The sequence below is a fragment of the Emys orbicularis genome, chromosome 11 (genome assembly GCF_028017835.1).
Source record: "Emys orbicularis isolate rEmyOrb1 chromosome 11, rEmyOrb1.hap1, whole genome shotgun sequence".
NCBI classification, from domain to species: Eukaryota; Metazoa; Chordata; order Testudines; family Emydidae; genus Emys; species Emys orbicularis.
In genome coordinates this window covers 67,148,418-67,172,223 of record NC_088693.1, presented here as the reverse complement: position 1 = coordinate 67,172,223, position 23,806 = coordinate 67,148,418, and the positions used below count along the sequence as shown (strand labels likewise).

The 23,806-nt window shown below is 42.7% G+C and overlaps 1 protein-coding gene across 1 annotated transcript in view; it reads right to left on the bottom strand.

Moving 5' to 3' along the window:
* The window catches only part of SPAG16 (sperm associated antigen 16), a 771,051-nt gene that overhangs the window by 320,745 nt on the left and 426,500 nt on the right, over positions 1-23,806 (bottom strand). Inside the window, exon 11 of the mRNA XM_065413738.1 lies at positions 16,861-17,004. Within this exon, the coding sequence (XP_065269810.1) occupies positions 16,861-17,004 (144 nt within the window). The remainder of the gene's footprint in view (positions 1-16,860; positions 17,005-23,806) is intronic.

Below are 23,806 nucleotides of genomic sequence, written 5' to 3'. Positions count from 1 at the left end.
CCCCTCCCTCCTTATACAGGCTCCTATTACTCCCCTTCCCCCACATCCCCTGTCCCGATTTTTCACATTTCCTGTCTGGTCACCCTATTTCTTCTTAACAACCGTCTCTCTCTTTCAGCTTTCCTTGTAAATTCCCAGGGTAGTTATCAATAGAGTTAGCTAAAATGTAGTAGATTTAGACCATGAGGAAAGCATATATTTAAAACACAGGTTCTAAGATTAATGAGGGTGACTCCACACATCAGAGTAGGCTCGGTTTTAAATCTTTTCACTATTGGCTAATTTTCATTACTGACCATGGTTACACAGCCTCAGCAAAGTTCTTTGTCTCCTTTATACAAACTTTTAGCCCTTCTTGTGTTGGGCATTTCTCCCAAATGTCCTCTTCCAACTTTCTGCTTTCCTACCACTTCTCCAAAGATAGTATCAATGCCTCCAATTCATCTTGGGGGAACCATTTAGACCAGATTACACATGAACATAGAATTTTGGGCCATTCACTCATCTTTTAAAGAGAAAGGCTATACAGCTCCTCACAGCTGACATTAAAGCTATGCACTCCATCAACTACCCAGGGGGAAGATGATCACCCCTTCCTTTGACAGGAAGATATCCGCAATTTTTTTCACCAACACTTATTAAAAAAAAGAAGTAGAATTCTCTTGTGAACGCTCAAACTGAAGAAGTCAGAGGTAGCCTCAGAAAAAAGTTAGTGGTAAATCTTGCCAAATGAGCTCTCACAAAATAAAATTGTTTGTCTTCCCAGAAAATATGATTTTGCACAAGAGTAGATAGAGATTTTTTGTTTTATTTTAATCTGTTAGACACATTCCTATTTAAGTGATATCAGGGTTTCCTATTGCCTTTCCTTATTTTGCTCTTTTGTCTCATGTCCTAAAGAAAAAAAGGAAAGAAATTGCCCATATCATCTTAAAAGCCCCAGTTTGGACATGTCACCTACAGAACTCTGATTTTGAATTTAACAAACCAGCCATTCATGAATTACCATTTTCTTCAGACTTCAGGCTCAGTAGGAAGCTCAGTTTTTAAACATATAGTCGCTTCATCTAGCAGGCTACCTATTTGGCCCATAATTAGTGAGAAACTTAGATGTTCTGAGATGCTAAAAAGACAAAAATTCAGTCCTAAAATGATTGTTAAACATTTATAACACGGTAGTGCCTACTGAGTCTACCAGGTTAGGTGCTGTACAAACAAACAGAAAATGACAGTTCCTGATTCAAAAAGCTTACGAAGCCTTTCACCTGGTAGCGCTTGGGAAGGCATACTGGAAGGAGACCCAGGAAGTTGGTTATGAAATACTTGTGGTGTGTTCTTGCCATAATAAATGTGCAATATAGTAATTTTGATTTTTAGCTTATCTCAATAATTGTTAGTGACGTACATTTTTATGAACACCAAATGGCTTGACAAATACATATGTGAATTATTCAAGTTCAGGGAGAAAATAGGGCGTTTTTATATATAAAATGTCTCTCTTCAAATGCTATTGTCTATACTGCCGAATTGTTAGTGCTCATCATATTGATATTATTTGTTTAGAATTCATAAATGAGATGCTGAGAGAGTAGAAATGATAACTAAGATGATATTGGCAATTCTTCTGTCCTGGATCAACAGAATACTGCCAGTTCATAAGCCCACGATTTGAAGCACAAGGGTTTGAGAATGAATCAAAATTACTACTCACAGATGCTTTTAGATTCAGAGGATCTGAAGTAAAAAGTTCATGTTGTTTCACAGGCTCAATCCCTGTTTTACATGAGAACGTCTACAAAAAATGTTCCAAAAAGAAGGTACTCTATTAATGTTCAATACTATATTAATGTCATTGAACATTATGCTAGCATATGTGGAGAGCAAATAATATAGCATTAAGACACTCCACGGTGAGTTTTATTGGTCCATTAACATACACCTCAGATACATTGTGTGGTTTGGCGTTTTAACCACCCAAGACTAGTATTAATAGACCAATAAAATATAATACATGCCCTGAAGTATTTTAGTGCTATTATAATATGGTTCTTTAGGCTGTTTTTAAAAACAGTTTTTAAAGCAAAAGGATAAGTTAAACTAGTACAGCGATATTCCTCTATTATTTTTGCATACAATTATTTGTAAATGATTTTTGCCAAACCTTAAAGTTTCCTTCCTCCTCCTCCTAGTCTACATGTTTTGGGAACACTGGAGCCTCTTCCTGAGCAGTTTATGACCCATCAGTCCCTTTTCCCTTTCACTTCATACTGCTGAAGCTCAGTTGAGAGATGTTCAATGCTTTAGGTTGGGCAAAGTCCAACTCCTCATAGGGCTTTATCACACAACATTTATATCTTGCAATAGAATGCGAGAAAGCAAATTGGCTTTAGAACTGTAAAGTGCTGTTAAAAGTGTAGGAGGGCACTGGGGAGAATTTTAAAACAGCCCCTTTTCCCACCATGAACCCCACGCTGCTCATAAACACTGCCGACTGTCAAACCACTTTCAGTTTTAAGTACAGTGACTGATGGATGTCTGCACTGCAATCACGGGGTGTAACTGCAGCTTCTGTACACATCTCTGAGCTAGCTTTCATCTAGCTAACTTGGGTATTGGAGCAGCAAAGCTATGGCAGCACAGGCTTCATCGTGGGCTAGCCGCCTGAACAATTACCCAGGGTTCCAGGCAGTCTTGCACAGCCATGCTGAAGCCCATACTGCAGAAGCTTCACTGATCTGTTACCCAAGCTAGCTCAATTAAAGCTATCTTGTGTGTGTCTACATGAGTGGCAATCACACTCCTAACTGCAGTGTAGACATATATGAGATACTCCAAAGGGGCTGTAGGTAGATGGAAATTATGCCTCCCTGCACAAGTCTGGACTTCTGTGCCACAGGAAGAATTTCACCCTTAGGGAGAGCAGACACTGATGGAATGACTCATGCTCTCTTTTGGTTTCCACCAGGGATAAAAGGAGAGCAGCTCTAGGTTTTAAGGAGCCTCCCTTGTTGAAGCTAAAGTGATAGACTGAATCAGCAGATTATCTCGTCACCCTGATTGTGCCCTGTGGAAGCTGTGCTGACTCCCCAGGATCTCACAGGTAGAGAAGAGGCTGCAGATTCCCCCCCCCACCCTTCCATCATCAGGGGTCTCTACCAGAGTAGATCCTGTGGTGAATCTGGGTCAGTTTCTAAACAACTAAATCTAGAGCTGAATGCACACTAGCTTATAGCCCAATTGTACCCATTCCTCACTAGAGCAGGGTAGGTGAGGAGCATGGAGCTGAAGAGGGGTGTCCTGGGGAGGATTTAGCAGAGTGCTTCAGAGAGTGCTCGAGGACTATATGGCCCTCCTTGCATGTGCTGGTTAAAGGTGCAGCATGAATTCCCTCAGCTCATTCTGGAGGGGACATCCAAAGTCATGGGGGCATCCAGAGTCATCAGATGTGATTTCTAATGTCAGCATTCTGCACGAGACTTCTGTGGATGGCTGTGGAAGGAAGTGCTCCTTCTCTCATCACCCCTTGCATACTCACACAGGATGAGACAGCATTTAGCCCTAAGTGTTTTAAATAAAAAACGAATCCTGAAAGAAGCTCTTTCACCTTCAAAGCGCTGCTTAGCCAGAAGAAGCTGAGTGATTCCCTTTGAAGTTTGACCACTTGTTACCTGAACTTCAAAAACAAAGCACCTCCTCCCCTCCAGCTGCAGTGTTCTGCAGATGATTGGACATGTGTGAAGTTTTCCTTTCATTTTTTTAAAAAAGCTCAAGGCCAAATTCTACTCTCAGATTCGCACAGGGGATCACAACACAGACACTCTGTTCTCCCATATGTATTGTCCTAAGAGTTCCATGTACATAGTGAGATCACAGTCAGGATCAAGATCCTCGGAGCAGATCCAGAAGCAGAACTGGGCACTACGTCTGTAGTAGTATGAGATCCAGCCACAGTGCCCTCCTACTTAGCACCTATGTTCAAGAGCACTTCCCGGTGTGAGGAGGGAAAGGCTGGGTCTATGCAAATGTTTATCTTGTCAAGGTACACATCACCCTTGTAGTGATCCACAGAGTATCTGAATCTGCTACAGCCCCCACTTATGAAGTCTGGCTATTTAGCTCACGCTATAGTAATTCATGGTTTTAGTTCTGGAAGCCCCTGGTTCAATCCCTGGTTTGTCAGTCAGTATAGCTGTTGTCATGTATGGATATCTACGGTATACGTGAAATAATGTGGTGATCAAAATAGGTTTGTCATTATACCTCTCTTTCCAGGGGAATTATTTTAAATATGATATTGTTATCAGTGAAATTATTACCCAGTTAATAAGAATGCAGCTTCAGTCAAGCTGGCTTCAAAGTCATATGGTAGTTTGATTTAGATTAGTGCTGGAAAGAAAATTCAGTTTGATCTTGCATCTAAGTTTTGGTCAATAAGTACAGCTGGGTGAAAATTTTTGGCCAAAACATTTTTTCACCAAAACTTGCAGATTCAGGTCAACGAAAACATTTTCCAAATTCGCTGAATTTTGCCAGCTGAAAAAAAATTATGAAAAAATTGAAACATTTCATTCAATCCAAAACAATGTTTTTTTTGTTTGTTTGTTTTTTGTTTTTGTTTTTTTGGTTGGGTCAGTGAAAAAAATGTGTTTTTTTGTTTGTTTCTGGTCAACTTGGAATGATTTTTTTTCCACACCACTCTACCAAGAAGCTATGTTCTTTTCTTTCACTTGTGTAGAGACTGTTCCATTTCTTTCCCTTTCCAGATATTTAAGACTGGTGAAAAGCTGTACCAGAGGACTGTGCCACTTCGCTTTGTGAAAGACAGTTTAAAGGTCAGAACAGATTCTGTTCAAGGTTACACTGGCTGTAAGTTGAAAGGCAGCAATTTCCAAGATTTCTGTAGGGAATAATACAAAGCAAGCATTCTCTGTGTCTGCCATAAAATATAAAATTGCCATAGGAACTCAGCAATATGGTTATTAAATATTTTTAAGCCCCACAATTTTTTTCCATAGTATTCTGGTACTGAATGGGATTTTAGGTGAATACAAAGGAAAGTGTTCTATTAATTTCAATTACAGTTCAGAGCTTGCATGGCCTTGCTGAGACACCAGATGAAGCTTTTATTGAATCTGGCCCTTGGGGCGAATTCTCTACAACTCCTAAATTTCATACTGGATTTTTAGGCTTTGTTCTGAAGGGCTTTTGTTAAAGACAATCTCTACTATACTGTACCAGGCAACTAATGGCCAACAATAAATTGCGGTTAGGAGAAAAATCCTTATGCTTAGCCCTAAAATGAAATTTTGCAGAAAAAATACAAAACTTCAGAAAAGAATTAAACAAGCCGATGACACGTTGACATACAGAAATAATACAATAGCAATAGACCAAAGGTTTTTAAAAAAATGTTTGTAGTTTTCCTAGTACTACTGTGTAAAGATCTAGAGGAAGAGGTTATTCATCTTGTGCAATAACTGTGGTTCTTTAAGATGCATATTCCTATGAGTATTCCCCTTCAGGTATGCATGCGCCTCTAGAGCCCTTGACTGGAGATTTTCCATTAGCAGTGTCCTTTTGCTGGAAACCGAGGTTATATAGGGATGCACGGGCAAACCACCCTTAGTTTCTTCTCCACCTGAACATCCCATAGAAAACAGTCTAAAGCAGAGGGGAAGGAGAGTGGGTAGTGGAGCACCTGTAGGGGGACATATCTCTAAGAACGGCAGTTACTACACAAGGTGAGTAACCTCTTTTTCTTCAGGTAGCATCCCCATTGGTTCTGCTCTTCAGGTGACTTCCAAGCAGAATCCCCAGAGGGAGGAGAGGGCTTCAGAGCTGGGTCTAGAACTGAAGATAGTACTGCAGAATCAAGTGCTGCATCAGATCTGGTGGCATGGAGCAAAGCGTAATGTTTAGAAAATGTATATACTGAAGCCTATGTGGTGGCCCTACATATCTCAGATATTGGCAAGTTCTTAAGTAATGCTGTGGATGTGGTTAGGATCTGGTAGAACATGCTATCACCCTTTGGGGAAGGGGGAGGATGAATGCCTGCTGCATCGTAACACACGATAATACACCCAGATATCCACCTCAGTAGTCTCTGAGAAAGACTGTGGACCCCTTGGATCTACCTGTGATGGAAATGAACATTCTTGGTGACTTCTGAAATTCTATTTGGGTCAACCTGTTTGACCAATGCCCTTCTAACATCTAAGGCATGGAAACAGGTCTCTTGCAGAGAGCGACGCAGTTTTGGGAAGAAAAACACTAGTAGATGAACGGACTGGTTAAGATGAAATTCTGATAGTACCTTAGGTAAGAATTTGAGGTGTTGGCATAAAGAAACCTTATTCTTGAAGAACACAATAAAGGAGGGATCTGCCATCAAGCGCCCCAATTTTCCAAGACCTGTGGGCCAATATGATAGCTATTTTTTTAAAAAAGGCAGTCTTTGCAGATAAGTGGAGCAGAGAGCAGGTTTCCATTGGTATGAATGGAGGTCTCATGAGGTATTTAAGTATCAAATTGAGGTTCCAAGTGGGAGTGGGGTCCCTAACCTGGGAGCAGAGATACCACAAACCATTAATGAACCTTGATGACACAGGGTGAGGAAATATGGAGGACGCTTCTGCTGGAGGATGAAAGGCTGATATTGTAGCCAAGTGGATTTTAATCGAACTAACTGATAACCCTGATTTATTTTGATCTAACAGGTAATGCAGGATGACCGAGAGTGACACAGATGCAGGCACCAGACAGTGGCAATGACACCAATGGAAGAATCTCTTCTATTTCTGCAGGTAAGTAATTTGTGTTGACTCATTCCTACTGTTCAGTAACACCTGCTGCACTTCCTCAGAGCAGGAAGATTTTAACTCTGAGAACCACTGAGGATCCATGCTCCAAGGAGAACCCCTAGATTGGGGCGAAACACCTGACCTGAGGGAGGGGATGAGGAAAGGTCAGAAGCTTGAATGGCTGTTTGACACAAAGGTGGAGCATGCAAGTGTCTCCACCATGTTGGTACTATTAGAATAACTCTGGCTTTGTTCATCACCCTTAGTATTAGCGGTGTTGGAGGAAAGCATAGAGTGGACCCTTCATCCAAAGTAGGAGAAAGGCATCTCTCAAAGGCCTGGTCCACACTACCCCCCCACTTCGGACTAAGGTACGCAAATTCAGCTACGTTAATAACGTAGCTGAATTCGAAGTACCTTAGTCCGAACTTACCGCGGGTTCAGATGCTGCAGGCAGGCTCCCCCATCGATGCCGCGTACTCCTCTCGCCGAGCTGGAGTACCGGCGTCGACGGCGAGCACTTCCGGGATCGATCCGGGATCGATTTATCGCGTCTAGACAAGACGCGATAAATCGATCCCAGAAGATTGATTGCCTGCCGCCGAACCAGGAAGTAAGTGTAGACGTACCCAAAGAGTGGTGGCCTAGATCTCCTTCTGAGTAGAACAGAGGACACTATTTGTTCTTGGTGGTAGCAAAGAGATCCACCTCTGGAAGTCCCCACCTTTGGAATATACTAGGGAGAATTTGTGAGTTTAGCTTTCATTCCTAGTCCTGGGTAATGCATCTGCTGAGAATATTGGTTGTGATGTTCTGAATACCTGGGAGGTAGAGTGCTGAAATTTGGCTCTGATGAGCTATGCATCAGTTCCACAGTTTCATGGCTTTGGTGCACAGGGTGGGGGATCTTGCTCTCCCCTGCTTGTTGATATAGAACATGCAGAATACTTTGTACGGCATGATCCTGATTGATTTGCCCCAATGAGGGGTAGGAAATGGAAGCAGGAATTCCTGACAGCTCTGAGTTCAACAGATTGATGTGGAGATTGGTTTCTTGAGTTGTCTGTCTTCCTGAGTTATGAAGGCACTGAAGTGAGATTCCCCTCCCAAAAGTGATGGATCTGTTGATAAAGTTAATGGTGGATCTGGGCAACAGAAAGGCACATCTTCACAGATGTTGAATTGATCTTTCTACCGATCTATGGAGTTTGTCATTTGTAAAGGAACAGTCACCTGTCTGTCCAAGGTGCGTCTGGCTAGAGAATAGGTCATTCGGAGGCAACCCTGGAAGAAGAGGAGGCATGATCAATCACAAAGGTGCAAGCTGCCATGTGTCCCAAGAGCTGAAGACAGTTCCTTATTGTGGTTCAAGATCTCCCCTGAATTGCTTATAGAAGAATTACAAAGTTATGAATCTGTCTAAGGGAAGGTAGGCCCAGACTGTCAATGAATGCAAAGATGAGCCTATAAACTGTACTTGCTGTACACGGGTTAACGTGGATTTTTCTACATTCAGCTGAAGACCCAACTCCTGGAACAAAGCCAGAGCCTTCTGGGTGGAAGATATCACTGCTTCATAGGACTGGCTCTTGAGTAGCCAGTCATCGAAGTATGGGAAGATTAGGATCACTTCTCATTGCAGGTAAGTAGCCACCACCACCATGACCTTTAAGAACACTGTTGGGGGCCAAACAAAGGCTGAAGGAAAGCACTCCCTGTTGAAAATGATCCTGGCCTATAATGAATCATAGGTATTGCCTGTGCAATGGGTGTACCATTATATGGAAATAGGCATCTTGTAGGTAAAGGGCCGAAAATCAATCCTCTTTCTCCAATGAAGGAATTATAGCTGACAAAGTCACCATCCAGAACTTTTGAGGCTTTACATACTAGTTTAGAAGTCTTAGCTCCAAGATCAGTCTCCATCCTCCACCATTCCTCAGCACAAGCAAATACTGTGAATAAAACCCTTTGCCCTTGTAAAGAGATGGGTCTGACTTTATTGCTCCTAATCAAAGGAGAGAATTCACTTTTAGTCTCAATAAAAGCTCACGAGAGAGTTCTCTGAAGAGAGACAGGGAAAAGGGGTGGAAGGGAGGGAGGGACATAAAATGGATGTTACAGCCCAAAGTTACGGCCTTTTGACCCACTTGTTTGTAGCGGTCTGCCTCCAACCACGTTGGAAATGGGAAAGATAGTCTCCAACAGTGGAGGAGGTGGGCAAATGGATGCAGCTGTAAAACCAGCTGTGCAGGAGGATTCAAACTCTTGACTCATCAGAACTGCTGCTTTGAAGATGACTAGGTGATTATGGAGGGCGGCTGAACAGCCCTATTTCTCTGGAATGTATGTCTTTCCTGGGAGTTTGGTGTATCAATGGAATCCAGAGAACTAAGCAGGACTTAATCTCTGGGCAGCCTGTGACCTACTAAATCTTTTCCTATTTGTAGATGTATATGTGCCCAGGAATTGTAAAGTAGCCCTAGAGTCTGTCCTTCAGTATGTGCAAGGGTTCATCAAGGGTCTAAGAGAAAAGCTTACGACTGTCAAAGGGGAGGCCCTCAACAGTGTTCTGGACTTTTATTGGCAACCCAGAGGGTTGGAGCCATGATGCTGTGTCCATAACTACTGCTGTGGAGATGGACCTGGCAGCAGTGTCTGCAGTACCCAACAATGTTTGAAGAGTGGTCCTGGCCAATGATTGGCCCTCTGAGATGATGGACTGCAATTGCCCCCAATGTTCCTGCAGCAGATGTTCAATAAAGGCCATACATCTATTATAGTTTGTAAAATTATATTGGGATATGACTGCATGGTCCTGAATTGTAGGGTTGCTGAGGAGTAGGACTTCTGTCCAAAAAGATCTGTTGTCTTTTGGTGTGACTCTGGTAGACCAGGTGCCAACTCATGCCAAGGCCCGAGCCTCTTTCAACACTGATACATGCATAGCTGGAAACCAGTCTGGCTCATCTATGTGCTAGTATTGTTAAAATAGATTTTAGAGTTATAAGACTGTGGTTAGTCTTTATGAAATACTTATAGGGTGCTGCACGTATTAATCTTACTTGTAACATCTGTGTCCCATTTTATAAGGTAATATTTAAGTGTTTTCTCTGAAACTATAAAAATGTTTGCTAAGACTGTAAACCTCCACAGTCAGGAGAGAAGTATTACCAAGTGTGAAATACTAGTTTACCACAAGAAGTGTCATCTCCTCCCAACAAAAGAAGGCCTATAGAAACCAGACAAAGCACTGTGGAACATCAGTGAACAAAAGATTTTGTTGATTGTTTCCCCCACACCAATGAAGAGGGTACATACACAAGCCCTCATCCCATCACTGCTTGAATGCTGAGGGAAGGGAATAAAAATCCCTGATAAAGATAAATTATCATTACTATACTGCTTGGAATTCAGAGAGGGCAATATTTCTAAGCATAAGCAAGGGATCCCCAAACTGTTTAGTTTGGGTTAGCCCTAAAGGACATGTAGAGCTTGCATACATAGCAGCTACTATCACCTTTTGGAGCCTAAGACTGTAACTCATGTGTGTGTGTAAATTTATCTGTTTTAACCTTGTAAATAACTCTAATTTCTTTTTCCTAGTTAACATACCTTTAGTTGGTTTAATATAGGATTGGCTACAAGCGTTGTCTTTGGTGAGAGATTTAAGGTACAATTGACCTGGGGTAAGTGACTGGTCCTTTGGGACTGGCTGCAACCTGATTTTTTGGTGAAAGGGACAATCTATCACAAAGGTAGGCTTGCCTGGGTGGCAGGATAGACCAGAGTACCCAAGGGGACTGACTGTGACTCCATGTTAAAGCTGTTGCAGTGCTTGAGGAGTTCACACTTGATACTTGGTTGGTGAAATGTAATTATACACCACACAACCAGTTTGGGGTTTGTGCTCTGGTTTGTAATAGTCTGCCCTGAGGTTGGCATTCATGTTCGTGAGCCACTCCAGACAACTTGACATGGGTAAACTTGGTGAAGTGTTGCTTACCCTGCTCATTTACTACATTCACCACCAGAGAGTTAGGTGGAGGATGGGAGAACAAAAAGTCAGAGTCCTTAGAGGGAACATAATACTTCTTATCTGTCTGTTTACATGATAGTAGAATAGTAACAGGTGCTTGCCACACAGTGTTAGCTGGATCCAGGAGCATCTCATTAATGGGTGACACCACCATGGGTGGTGTTCCTGACTGCAGGATATCCAACAGTTTGTGCTCTGAATCCTTAACCTATTTGAGTGCAATTTGAAGAGCGTCAGCTACCATCTTTATGAGGTCTTGAAATTTCAAAAAAAAATTGGTAATGAAAGACGGCAGAGGCATAATAGCCTTGTCTGGAGCAGAAGATGAAACAGGTGTTTGAGGGATGGCCTCTGAATCCACCTTGGCCTCCTGCTCCTCAAATGTCTCCTCCTGTCATGGAGCCTGGTTGGGGAGGACAGTACTATGTGACTCTAGCCTCCCTATGACACACTACCAGTGGTCTGGCAAATTGCTGCTGATAAGCAGCCCCGCGATCCCATTCGGGGGCCCATGTTGGGGTGGCATGCAGCGTTGGTTCTGCCACCCTTGCTGACGAGCACCATCTTCCCTGTGATTTTCAAAGAATGGGTTCCTGAAATGTGAGGTTGGAAACCCCTGCACAGAAATAGAAGAGACTGACCGTACGTTTCCTTTATCCTATATCATCCAATGGAATATCGTCCAATGGAAGAGCAACTGCAGAAAAGGGTGAAGAGTCCTGAAGTACCAGAGGACAGTGGCTGTCTGGAGATCAGGGTCTCGGTACCAAGAGCCAGTCATTACCCACGAGGAGTGGGGACTCCGGGTTTGTCTATTGCAGATAGATCCTTAGTGTATCTGAACTCTTCTGGTTCCAAGTACAGGACTGGTACTGATGCAGGAGCCAAGGATGCAGTAGCTGAAGCCGATGGTACCATTGATGGGGGGGGGGAGGTGCACTGATGGTATCTGGTGCCATTGCTTGCTCGGTACTGAGGGTGCCAAATGAGTAGGCACCAATGGCAGGGCTGAGCCCAATAGTTCCAATCCATCATGTTTATACTTGCCCTCCTTGTCCTTGGCAGAGAGTTCTGCTGCCCTGTTGGAGCCATGTCTCTCCTTTGAGTTCTGGGACTTTCTGGTCCTGCTGGTACTGGATGAGGAGTCCCATGACTGAATAGTACCAAGCTCAGAGGTCAAGGCTTCAAAGACCATTGATCTGGCAGTTGACTTGGGTTTGTTCAGAGCCGGCTCCATAGAGGAGAGTCTGCACCCCTCTTTTTGGAAGTCTTCCCTGAAGCCTCCAAAGTCTTTCCTTTTTTAGGGAAAGCCTCCACCGAGGTTGAAGGGGAGCTGGATCTATCAGGAGACAGAGGTACAGGAGGGAGTCTCCTGACCTGACTCAGAAGTTGGTTGAAGGGAGCATTCCATCATGAAGAATCAGAGTTTAATCTCCCTATTCTTCCTTGCTCGGGATTTGAGGGCCAGGCAGAAGTTGCACTTCTGGGAGATGTGAGACTCCCCCCAACAATGGACACACTTAGGGCTGGTCTACACTAAAGCTGTAAATCGACCTAAGTTACGCTACTTCAGTTACGTAACTGAAGTCGACATAACTTAGATCAATTTACAGAGGTGTCTACACTGTGCTACTTGACAGGAGACACTCTCCCTCTAACTTACCTTCCGCCTCTTGGGAAGGTGGAGTACAGACATCGAGGGGAGAGCACTCTGCCATCGACTTAGCTTGTCTTCACCAGACCCACTAAATCAACACCACTGCATGAATCACAGCAGTGCCAATTTAGCCAAAAGTATAGACAAGCCCCGAGAGTGGCTGTTGTTCATAGGTGTAGCCCCTCAACAAGAGAGGCAGCGTTTAAAATGTGGTGAGCCAGGCACCCCCTGCCAGGAGAATAAGGCTTCCCAAAGGGAAGGAGCGGAACAAAACAATCCTCTCACTACTTATCTTTAACTGACTATAACTATCACTAACAACTACATATATTAACTAATCCTAAACAAACTACTACTACTCTAATCATCAGAGGAGTGAAGTTCTGGAACAGCCTTCCAAGGGGAGCAGTGGGGGCAAAAGACATATCTGGCTTCGAGACTTGATAAGTTTATGGAGGGGATGGTATGATGGGATAGCCTAATTTTGGCAATTAATTGGTCTTTGACTATTAGCGGTAAATATGCCCAATGGCCTGTGATGGCATGTTAGATGGGGTGGGATCTGAGTTACTACAGAGAATTCTTTCCTGGGTGTCTGGCTGGTGAGTCTTGCCCACATGCTCAGGGTTTAGCTGATCGCCATATTTGGGGTCAGGAAGGAATTTTCCTCCAGGGCAGATTGGCAGAGGCCCTGGGGGTTTTTCGTCTTCCTCTGCAGCGTGGGGCACGGGTCACTTGCTGGAAGATTCTCTGCACCTTGAAGTCTTTAAACCATAATTTGAGGACTTCAATGGCTCAGACACAGGTTTGATACAGGAGTGGGTGGGTGAGATTCTGTGGCCTGCGTTGTGCAGGACGTCAGACTAGATGATTAATAATGGTCCCTTCTGACCATTCTATGATTCTAAAAACTGAATACAAGATAGTCGAGGCATGCTCAAAGCAAACACACGAAGACTCTGCCTCAGAAGGAGAAGGAGAAGGAACTGAGGGCAGTTTGCCCCCTCATCCTTATATAGTCTATTGTTCGCAAAAATAACAGGAGTACTTGTGGCACCTTAGAGACTGTGTAGCACAAGGAAGCACAGGGAACATGTGCGGCTGAAGGAACACTGCTAATGGAAAAGCTTGCCTCAAGGGCTCAAGAGGCACATATGCACCTGAAATGGACACCCACAGAGACACTACTTGAAGGAGAATGTTTATTCCTTCTATTTGTAGCAAAACTCTTGTCTTATGAAAAGAAAACCCAAGTTCTAACAGAACTGAGCCTTTAACAATGTAAAAGAGCTTTGTTTTTAATTTCTTATAAAGATAGATTATTATTCATTTGTATTATGGAACCAGCCAGGTTAGGCCCCATTGTGCTAGCATTGTATAATATTATTATAAGAGACAGTGCCTTTACTGAAGACCTTAAAATCTTAATAGGCAAGACAGACAAAGGGTGGGAGAAAGTAGGTATTATCCCCATGTTACAGGTGGGGAACCAAAGCACAGAGCAATTAAATTACATGCCTAAAGTCACACAGGAAGTTAGTGGATGAATAGGGAATTGAACCCTGGTCTTTTAATTCCCGCTGAGTAGCCTTCCTATGGGAATACCCTTCCTCTCAACCCTCTCTGTGAATAAACCATTTATTCATGCAAATAAAAATTAAACTAATGAATGTCTCCATTTTAATCATGACACCCTGTACAAGAACTTTCCACTTGCATCTTGTTAATTTCACATCTAGAACATCTGATGTGTAGAAGCCCTAAACTGAAAAAAAGACTGATTAAATGTGTTCTGTCCCATTATATTTATTTCATCCACTAACAGCAGGCGCATACTGTAGCAGCATTTCTTTTACTCTTTATATAGCATTCAGCCAGAGTAAATTCATATTGCAAGTGAATAATGATGTACCTCGCTCATTTTAAATTTCAATAATTGAATGAGAAACAGGGAGACCTATTGAAAGGGGACTGTCTGCTGGTCAAAGACTAATGAGATTTTTTTTTTTTAAATCTGAGTCATCGGTGTCATGGTAACAATGCATTATCAAAATCTGATTAGTATGCCCAGCAGCCTTATAAGTGATAGCATGCTCTTCTAATTGTATTTTCTGTTCTCAGAGAGGAGTTTTATGGTCATAAGAGGTGAGAGGATGGCAGTGTTCTGCTGTTTATCTGTAAGTTTGATATGGAATGTACTGCAGGCTCCTATGTTCAATACAACCTGAGCTGCCATTCATTGAAGAAGAAAAAAAAGTCTTCTGTGGTATTTAGGGAAATGGAAGACCCAACTTCCCATTCTTCCTCCCTTCCCTTGCTGTCCCCCACCCATTTTATTATTTTTGCCTCCTATTTTTGAATTCACTCAAATATCAGAGCGATGCCTCTTTGATACATAGTACTGCTTCTAAGTATTAGAAGGGTATTCTGAAGCAAAGGCACCATCTTTAGGGTCCGAACCTACATTACTTGAGCACCTGAAACTCCCAGTTAAGGCAAGGGGAATTTTGGGTACATAAGGAAATGCAGGATCAAGTCTGCAACTTTCCATCTTACTCAATAATATTCCATTTCCGGAAAGCACATAAGCACACATGTAAGTCCCACTGAAGAAAATGGTGCAAGCTGAAAATTAAGCACATACTTAAGTTCTCTCGCAAATGAACATATGAGAAGCCAACAGAAGCTTTGAAATTGAAAAGATTTTTTTTTAACATTACTTCTGAAGAATAGCATAGATAGTGCCTCACCATGAAAAGAAAAATGCAGATTTGGAGGCTTAATAAGGCTTTAAGTTAAAATTTGGGCTGCGGAGTCAAGCAGATATTCACTATGTTAAAATACAAAGAGCTCTAACTACAACTGCAAGCCATGGTTTACAACATAAATCTGATGCAAAATCATTTTACTATATACATCTCCAATCTCAGGAGATGAAAAGCTAAGTTTTCGAGTGAACAATTAAATTACATTTTTCTACAGAATAACCATTAACTCTAAAAAGCAACAGAGGGTCCTGTGGCACCTTTAAGACTAACAGAAGTATTGGGAGCATAAGCTTTCGTGGGTAAGAACCTCACTTCTTCAGATGCAAGTAATGGAAATCTCCAGAGGCAGGTATAAATCAGTGTGGAGATAACGAGGTTAGTTCAATCAGGGAGGGTGAGGTGCTCTGCTAGCAGTAGAGGTGTGAACACCAAGGGAGGAGAAACTGCTTCTGTAGTTGGATAGCCATTCACAGTCTTTGTTTAATCCTGATCTGATGGTGTCAAATTTGCAAATGAACTGGAGCTCAGCAGTTTCTCTTTGGAGTCTGGTCCTGAAGTTTTTTTGCTGTAAGATGGCTACCTTAACATCTGCTATTGTGTGGCCAGGGAGGTTAAAGTGTTCTCCTACAGGTTTTTGTAGGAGAACACTTTAACCTCCCTGGCCACACAATAGCAGATGTTAAGGTAGCCATCTTACAGCAAAAAAACTTCAGGACCAGACTCCAAAGAGAAACTGCTGAGCTCCAGTTCATTTGCAAATTTGACACCATCAGATCAGGATTAAACAAAGACTGTGAATGGCTATCCAACTACAGAAGCAGTTTCTCCTCCCTTGGTGTTCACACCTCTACTGCTAGCAGAGCACCTCACCCTCCCTGATTGAACTAACCTCGTTATCTCCACACTGATTTATACCTGCCTCTGGAGATTTCCATTACTTGCATCTGAAGAAGTGAGGTTCTTACCCACGAAAGCTTATGCTCCCAATACTTCTGTTAGTCTTAAAGGTGCCACAGGACCCTCTGTTGCTTTTTACAGATTCAGACTAACACGGCTACCCCTCTGATCATTAACTCTAAATTATTTTTGGACTATTTCAGTAGCTTATGACTGTTTCCTGTTCTGAACATTACCTTTTGTCTGCAAAATCATTTGACCTTCTATAAAGGGGTTGGGGGGAAACCCACACACCTATTCTTTAGGGAAATTTAAATATTTTAAATAAGATCCACAAAAATGATGAATACAAGGAAGTCAACTGTCCTATACAACTAAAGAACACGCAATGTTTGTCACGGTGCAGGGACACACAGAGAATGAACACAGCTAGACTTAAAAAGCTCAGTACTATTTGTTTGATGCAATGACATGTGCACCAAGTTTGGGACGTACAAAATATCCAAAGCAATCAATCTTAAGTCAACACAGTGAAAGCCAAAGGAATGTTTATCTACATGTTTGGAAATTCAGCAGAGAGCACAGGGTTACACTGTGAATAGAAAGTCATCAAAGCAGGCCACTGAGGGATGAAAAGGCAAACAAGCACTTCCCCAGAAGGGATTAGCGCTGGTTGAGGGTACTGTTTGTACTAACCTTGGATGGAAGCAGCAGCCAGAAAGCCAATCAGTGTGGCCTTCGCCTGTCATAATGATGTTCCCATTAGGAAAGGCCCACATCTTCCAGAGGCGGTCATCACTTGCAGTTACCACAATGTCTTTCCGAGGATGCAAAGCCAAACTACAGAAGAAAAGAAAGACATATAAGACTCTGACTCAATTTAATCTTATTATATGAAATCTAAAGCAACATGATTTGATTTTAGCAATAACAAGGTCTACATTATTATGCTTTTGGATGGTGTGTGTAATATTTATGCTCCCAAAGGATACAAATCCTTTACCTATTACAGGCCTGATCCTGTTTCTATTGAAGTAAATAGCAAAACTCCCATTGACTTCAGTGGAACCAATACCGGGCTCAAACTCTTAAGGCCCCTATTCAGTAAGGCACCTAAACACATGTTTAAGTGCTTTCCTGAATTGATCCCCTAAATGAGTGCAATAAATAATTTAAAAATATAAATTATGAACCAACAAAAGCAACGTGAACCACTAACACTGTTCCAGAAATAATATCCTCCTGAAACATTAGCCTGTTGGGCCTTCTCAAGAGAGATGGGTTATAGGAGATCAGACTCTGTGCTAGTCTATTGTGTCCATGAGCTTAAGATCTCCTCAGCACACGGACATTACTGAAATCTGACTTGCACCACAGTAGCTCTGGTTTATTGTTAATACTTCAGCCACTACTAGGCTAAGTTCAGTAAATCCATTTCAATTCTACTCTCTGGCTGTTCCACAGATTTTCCTTTTATGTAATGAAGTAATGAGAACACACTGGCTAAGACATTATGCATCTATTATAACCCTTAACTGAAAAGTCATACCAACACCATCTATTTTTGGTTTGGCCATTGTGAACCTACAAAAGAAAATGTGAACCTGTGACAATGAACATTACCAAATTCTTTTTATTTTGGCTTAACTATTTGACTTAAATCGGTATAGTGATTTATTATTTACTGAGCATCAACACTGTGCTTGGTCCTATGTCCAAGAAGGACATAGACTCATGGAGCAAATGGCTTAAATAGACCAACAATACAGTTCAAAATCAAAATGCAATGAGAGATGAGAAACTATTTTTTTAGACAGATGAGAGAGATAACATAAGCACCTCAACATTAGAGTTGATCTAATGGTAGGTTGCACAGAAGAAGTGTTTTAAGGTGGGATCAGAATGGAGAGAACGGATACCTAGCAGCCAAGTAGAAGAGAGTTCGACTCATAAGAAGTATATGAATGTCACGCCAGAAAAATCTCTTGTTTCTATAGCCTGTTTCTTCTACACATAAATAATCTATCAATAATTATTCCACAGACCAGCATTCCTTCCTCTGGTAGGCTAAGGATCTAACACTTCTTCAAATCTATCCTAAAAACTCATTTATTCCAGTTAGCTTTCCATCAAGAAATACCCACATATGCTCTCCTATCTCAAAGCACCAACTCATAGTACAGAAATATCTTCAGTTTCCAGGGATTTAACAATTAGACACTCATTTGGACAAGGATTTTGAATCAAAGAAGAAAGAGATCTTGGCGCTCTTGGGCAAAGAGGAGGATTTTGCCCTCCCATTTACTGTGGGAGGAGAAAGAGGAAATGATATTATTCACATCCTTACAGTAATGAATACAGAATAATTACATAAATTAGACTGGTCAGAATTTAGTCTGCAGCTGAGGAGGGAGTAGAAGGAAATGTCACAAGAAAAGAAAGATCCCCAGCCTATTACAAGGCAAAGGAGAGGCGTAATTGGTATGGGTCAACTTGCCTCAACCCAGAATTCTCATTGATATAGGACTCCACCAGAACACAGGAAAATCGGTGTCTGAGGCCTTGCTAGGGAAGTAGTATTATTGCCAAGGTGGGGGTGAGGCAACCAGCAAGGAGGCCCAGGGCTACAAAGGAGGGTTCAGAATAACACCAGCCATAAAGGGGAGTCCATGGAGGTCCAGAGGAGCCCAGCAGGGCTTACAGACAGACTTCACCTCACCCTCAGAAGATATCATGGCAGGCTGGGTTAAATTGGAGCTTCCCAACTGGCAAACACATGTGGGCAAAGCCACTGGCAGCATGGCAGGCAGGAGCAGAGCCAGTGCACATGTGATGATGGAGCAGACCTAGGAACAGTTTTCACCAGGCTGCCACTGAGATTCCTCTGGTGTAAGATGGAGGAGGAGAATGGTAGGAAAGAGGAAGACACAGAAGTAGGTTCCCAGTAAGGCCTGTAGAAATGAGGTCTGCTCAAAGGCAGGGAGTTCCTGCAGTGAAGCAGCTGTACAGCTCTAGTGCACGAAGCATTTTTTTAGGCAGCACTAGTACCTGCCTACAATGGGAAAACTGAAAGCCTGAGGTTTTCTGCTTGGTTAATCTCATTGTTGGGAACAGCTGGATTTCTCTGCTATTTACAAATTACAAAAATATCATTGAATACCTCTTGAAATCTTGATGTCAACCTAAACCCAATACTTTATCTTCTGACTCCCTCTCTCATCTCTGAGTTTGTCTGTTCTGCCTTTCACAGTACTTCCATAAGTACTTAACTGGGTGTCTACAGTGATCAACAGGTTCTGACCTCAGCTATCAATCCCTTCTGTAAGTCTTCCTACATTCTGAGACCTGCTAAACAATCTCATTCACATCACCTTCACTTCTTATGTTCAATTCAAGATTGCTCTGATGGTTTACTCTGGATTCATATCCACCTCCTCATTCCACTCTTCCAACCTGGCTGCTGCTTCATGGCTTCCTTACAACTGTCCACAGCTGGAAGTTGCTCATTTGCTCATCCAGCCCCATCTGTTTGGAACATTTTCTTCCCTGCCCTCCAAGACACCACAACACTTCCCTCTCTTCAAAGCCAGCCTTTAAACCTTCTTTTCCTCTTAGCAGTTCTAAAGCGTTTTGTGATGCTGTTTGTTAAAAATGCTCTGTAAAAATAAAGTGTATTATATATCAGAGGAAAAAAACTCTTGCAATGGGAATGGAACTCACACTGTACATTTTATAGACTTTTCTTTTTAATTGCAGAGCTCCTATAAAATGATGCTGCAACCCAAGTGTGTATTATTTTTCCTTTCCCCCAATGGAATTGTACAGGCATAAAGCTAACACCATTTAATTAACAGCAGGCTGGGTGACATCACCACCACTGAGCTGCTTCTCAAAATGGGAAGCACATTCATCCAAAAAACGAGTGCCATACACCACATTAATTAGGTGCCCTTGTCTTCATTTTTGGCAACCTGGCATTGAATTGATTCTTGCTTCATCTTTGTACACAGGGTCTAATTATTTCCAGCACAGAATACTCTGGGTAGATTGGGGTGAAAAATCAATAACAGGACGTGTGTTATATGAACATTTGTTTCCTCCTCCTCCTCTTTTTGTGTGTAAGTGTGTGTGTGGTGGGAGGAAGGGACTTAGCCAGCAATAGGAGAACTCTCAGACATTTGCTGCTGTCAAGTTGTGGAAACAGGTATATTTATATACCCATTTCAACAGCAGAAATCAGTTAAATTTCTTCATCACTTGCAGTGGCAGATATGTAGTGCTTGCAGTAATTTGCTTTAAAAACATTAATGTATTATATTAATGTACCTTGACTGAACAGTAAACAAACATACAGCATCTTAAGGTGCAGGCAAAAGGTAATTTCAATGTAAAATACATACTACATAAAAAGCTTAAAATAACATTTTTAAGGTTGTGATGTCAAGCACTCAACAGTTAGGAAATGCCAGAATTAAGGTTGCCTGTGCAACCTTAATTTGGCCCCCTTTGTGCATATTCTGGTAACAAACTATTATATCCACAGAACCCTGGCCTCATTCAGTGCACAGGATGGACGGAGGTGAGTGAACAGATAGTTAATGTTGCAAAAATATGAATTTATCTTCACAATATCTCTCTGAAGCATATTTTGTCCCCATTACACAGAAGAAACTGAGTCACAGAAGGATTAAAGACAAAAGTTGCTTATTAATGTTTTGTGGCTTTATTGAGACACCTACGGCTAATTTTTCAGAGGACTTACATTTTTATAGGACTTTATGTGTTCAAAGCACAGCTCCCACTGACATTCAGCACTTCTTCAAATCTGGGCCCAGGTGCCTCAAGTTGGGCACTCAGAAAACAAGGAATACAAAATTAGTGGCCAATTATGAAAAGTTTGGTTTAAGTGACTTGCCCAGCACCACATAAGAACCCTGTTGCAAAGTTAGGAATAAAATCCAATTCTCCAGGATGACATTCAACTGCATTAGCCATGAGACCATCCTCTGTCTTCCTAAAATCCCCTGCCTCACTCACTATGCACCACCAATTTCTGCAACAAATGAGGCAGGAATCCCTACAGAGAACAGCCTTATTTACGACACAAAACTGATTCATCCCCAGATCCAGTCCAGCCTGTGTACTGAACGAGGCAGGGCTTCTATGGGAAAATAGTTTGTGATCATGTAATTTAAGAATGTATCACAATGCACACACAAAGGGGCTGAATTAAGGTTGCATGGGCAAGCTTAATACTGGCATTTCCTAACATTTGAGTGTTTGGCTACATTTTTAATGTAGGTTTCTTGGGATGCTATTTCCTAAGATTTTTACAAATAAACTGAAGTCAGAAAGTCCATCATGTGGGGCCACATTGTGTTCCCATATGGGACATCAGTAGGATGTTGTTAGGCAACATTAGCTTCACCTAACACCTCCACCTATGATAATAAGATTATACTAGGAAATTAGTACTTCAGATTGGCAACTGGATTCTGGAAAGTTTGTGCTACCAAATGAAGAAATATGCTAACTATATTTTCCTGAAAAATATTTGCCACATATTAGTCAAACTATAGTAAGTCCTTTAATTATAAGCCCTTCTAAACATCTCGCTCAGCAAAACAAATCACCCTGTTTATTTGTGATGGTAACTAAGCCCTCTTTGAAATTATCTGATTAAACCCGTGGAATTTGTTGGGGGCCTTTATGGCTACATTTTATACTTGCTATGAATTTCTAGAGGATGGCCAGAAGACAAAGTCAGTAAGGACCAAAACCAGTAAAAAGATTAAGTACAGTGTATTCTTAAGTACTAGGAACACTGGCAGTCCTGTTGAAGTCAGTGGGACTATTCACACATGTGTGTGCGTGTGTGTGTGCATGTATGTAAGAGCTTTGCTGAGCTGAGTTTTAAAAACAATGATTTTAGTGTTGCATAGAGGAAGTTTTGGTCTATTCCCAAGTCTCTCAGTCATTAGTAACAAGCAGTGAGCTCTAACAAATCTAACTAATTACTATAGTTTCTAGTAGATAGAATAGCTTTGTTTGGATTGCATGTCTCCCTCCCCTGATGGAAGTAGCTTTTTGCACCCCAGTGCCAACATTAGACATGGTCCAACTAGGCAGATGCCCACATATATAAGATCACCCCTAGGAACTTCCGTATGTGCATTTACTACTCAAAGTACAAACAGGGACAGTCAGAAGCTGAGACAAGCAAACAGAGGGAGCAGACTGATGTGCACTCATTGGAAAAGCTATTGAGAAGAACCATGACACATAACGGTCTGACGCTGTTGAAAATGCAAAGGCTGAACCATGAGCGCCATTTACTTTCTCCCTGGGAGCACAAGGCTTGGTGAGGTGAAGGTGAAACAGGAGCCCATGGGGAAAATGGAGCCCTCAGACAATGAAAATCCCTCTGCTTGCTTCTTTCAGCAATTGGGATGGAAGAGAAGCAAAAGAGAAAGTCCTTACCCTCACCCACTACTGAGGAGAAGTTATTGTCCAAATTCACCCCGTCTGAGATTAGCCTTATTGATAATTAAAAAACAAACCATCAAAAAAACCTCACCCTTAACAACCCCCTAGACGTTGCAGTTCCTCTCCTAAACTACTTCCCTCTACTAGAGGCAGCTCATTCCACCTCCTTTAGGTCTTGGTTGGAGCTAATGGGTCCCACCTGCCAGCTTATCTCAGCAATAATTATTACCCTGACTTCTAATGCAGGGGTTTAGAACCTGAGCCTAGGATTATCTAGCCAAAAAATCCCTGCATTCCTACTCAGGGCCTCAACATCTGCCTTCTTGTTACAAAATGAGAGAGAAAGAGAAGGGGGGGGAAGGAGGGGAAAAGAAAATATGGAGTGAAAGCAAAATAAAAGTACAACAAAAAGTAAAGCAAAACTAATCAACCAGAAAATAAACAATGGAATAGGGCATGGGCAAACCCCACAACATTCAGATAAACAAATCAAATTATTTCATATTCCTATATGCAGGGCTGGCTCCAGGCACCAGCAAACCAAGCACGTGCTTGGGGCGGCACATTTTCAGGGGCAGGATTCTGGCCATCCTTTTTTTTTTTTTTTTGCTTGGGGCGGCAAAATCCTAGAGCGCGTCCTGCACGGGCGGTGCCCTGGGGCCACTGCGGTTCGCGTCAGGGAGCAGTGCCCGCACCTTATGGCCGGGCGGGCTCCAAGAGGGACACTTGGGCTGGGGGCTGCCCCGGGGGCGCACGGAGCTGCCTGCAGGTGCCACAGGGCAGCTGCCCCCCAGCACCGCAACTGGGGCTGGACAAAGTGGCCCGAGCCACCCAGGGACTGCGGCAGGACGGCCAGGAGCAGCAGCAGCTGTGGGGACATAGAGGAGACTGGTGCCCGGGGCACTGCCGTGCAGGGCCTGCATCCCGCTCTCCGGGCCTCCGCTCCTTCTGGGGCTGCCCTGCTCCTCAGCCCTCTGCCGGGCGGTCCCCCGGCTCTGCCCTCCCAGGTCCCGGCCAGTCCTGGAGGCGGGAGCCCCGGCTGGAGGGACCCTGGGCTGAGGCACGGCTCACCCTGCCAGCGCCGGATCGGCTGGAGGTGAGGGGGAAGCGGGCTGAGTCAGCACTGGTGGGGGGAAGCCCAGGGCTGGGGCGGCAG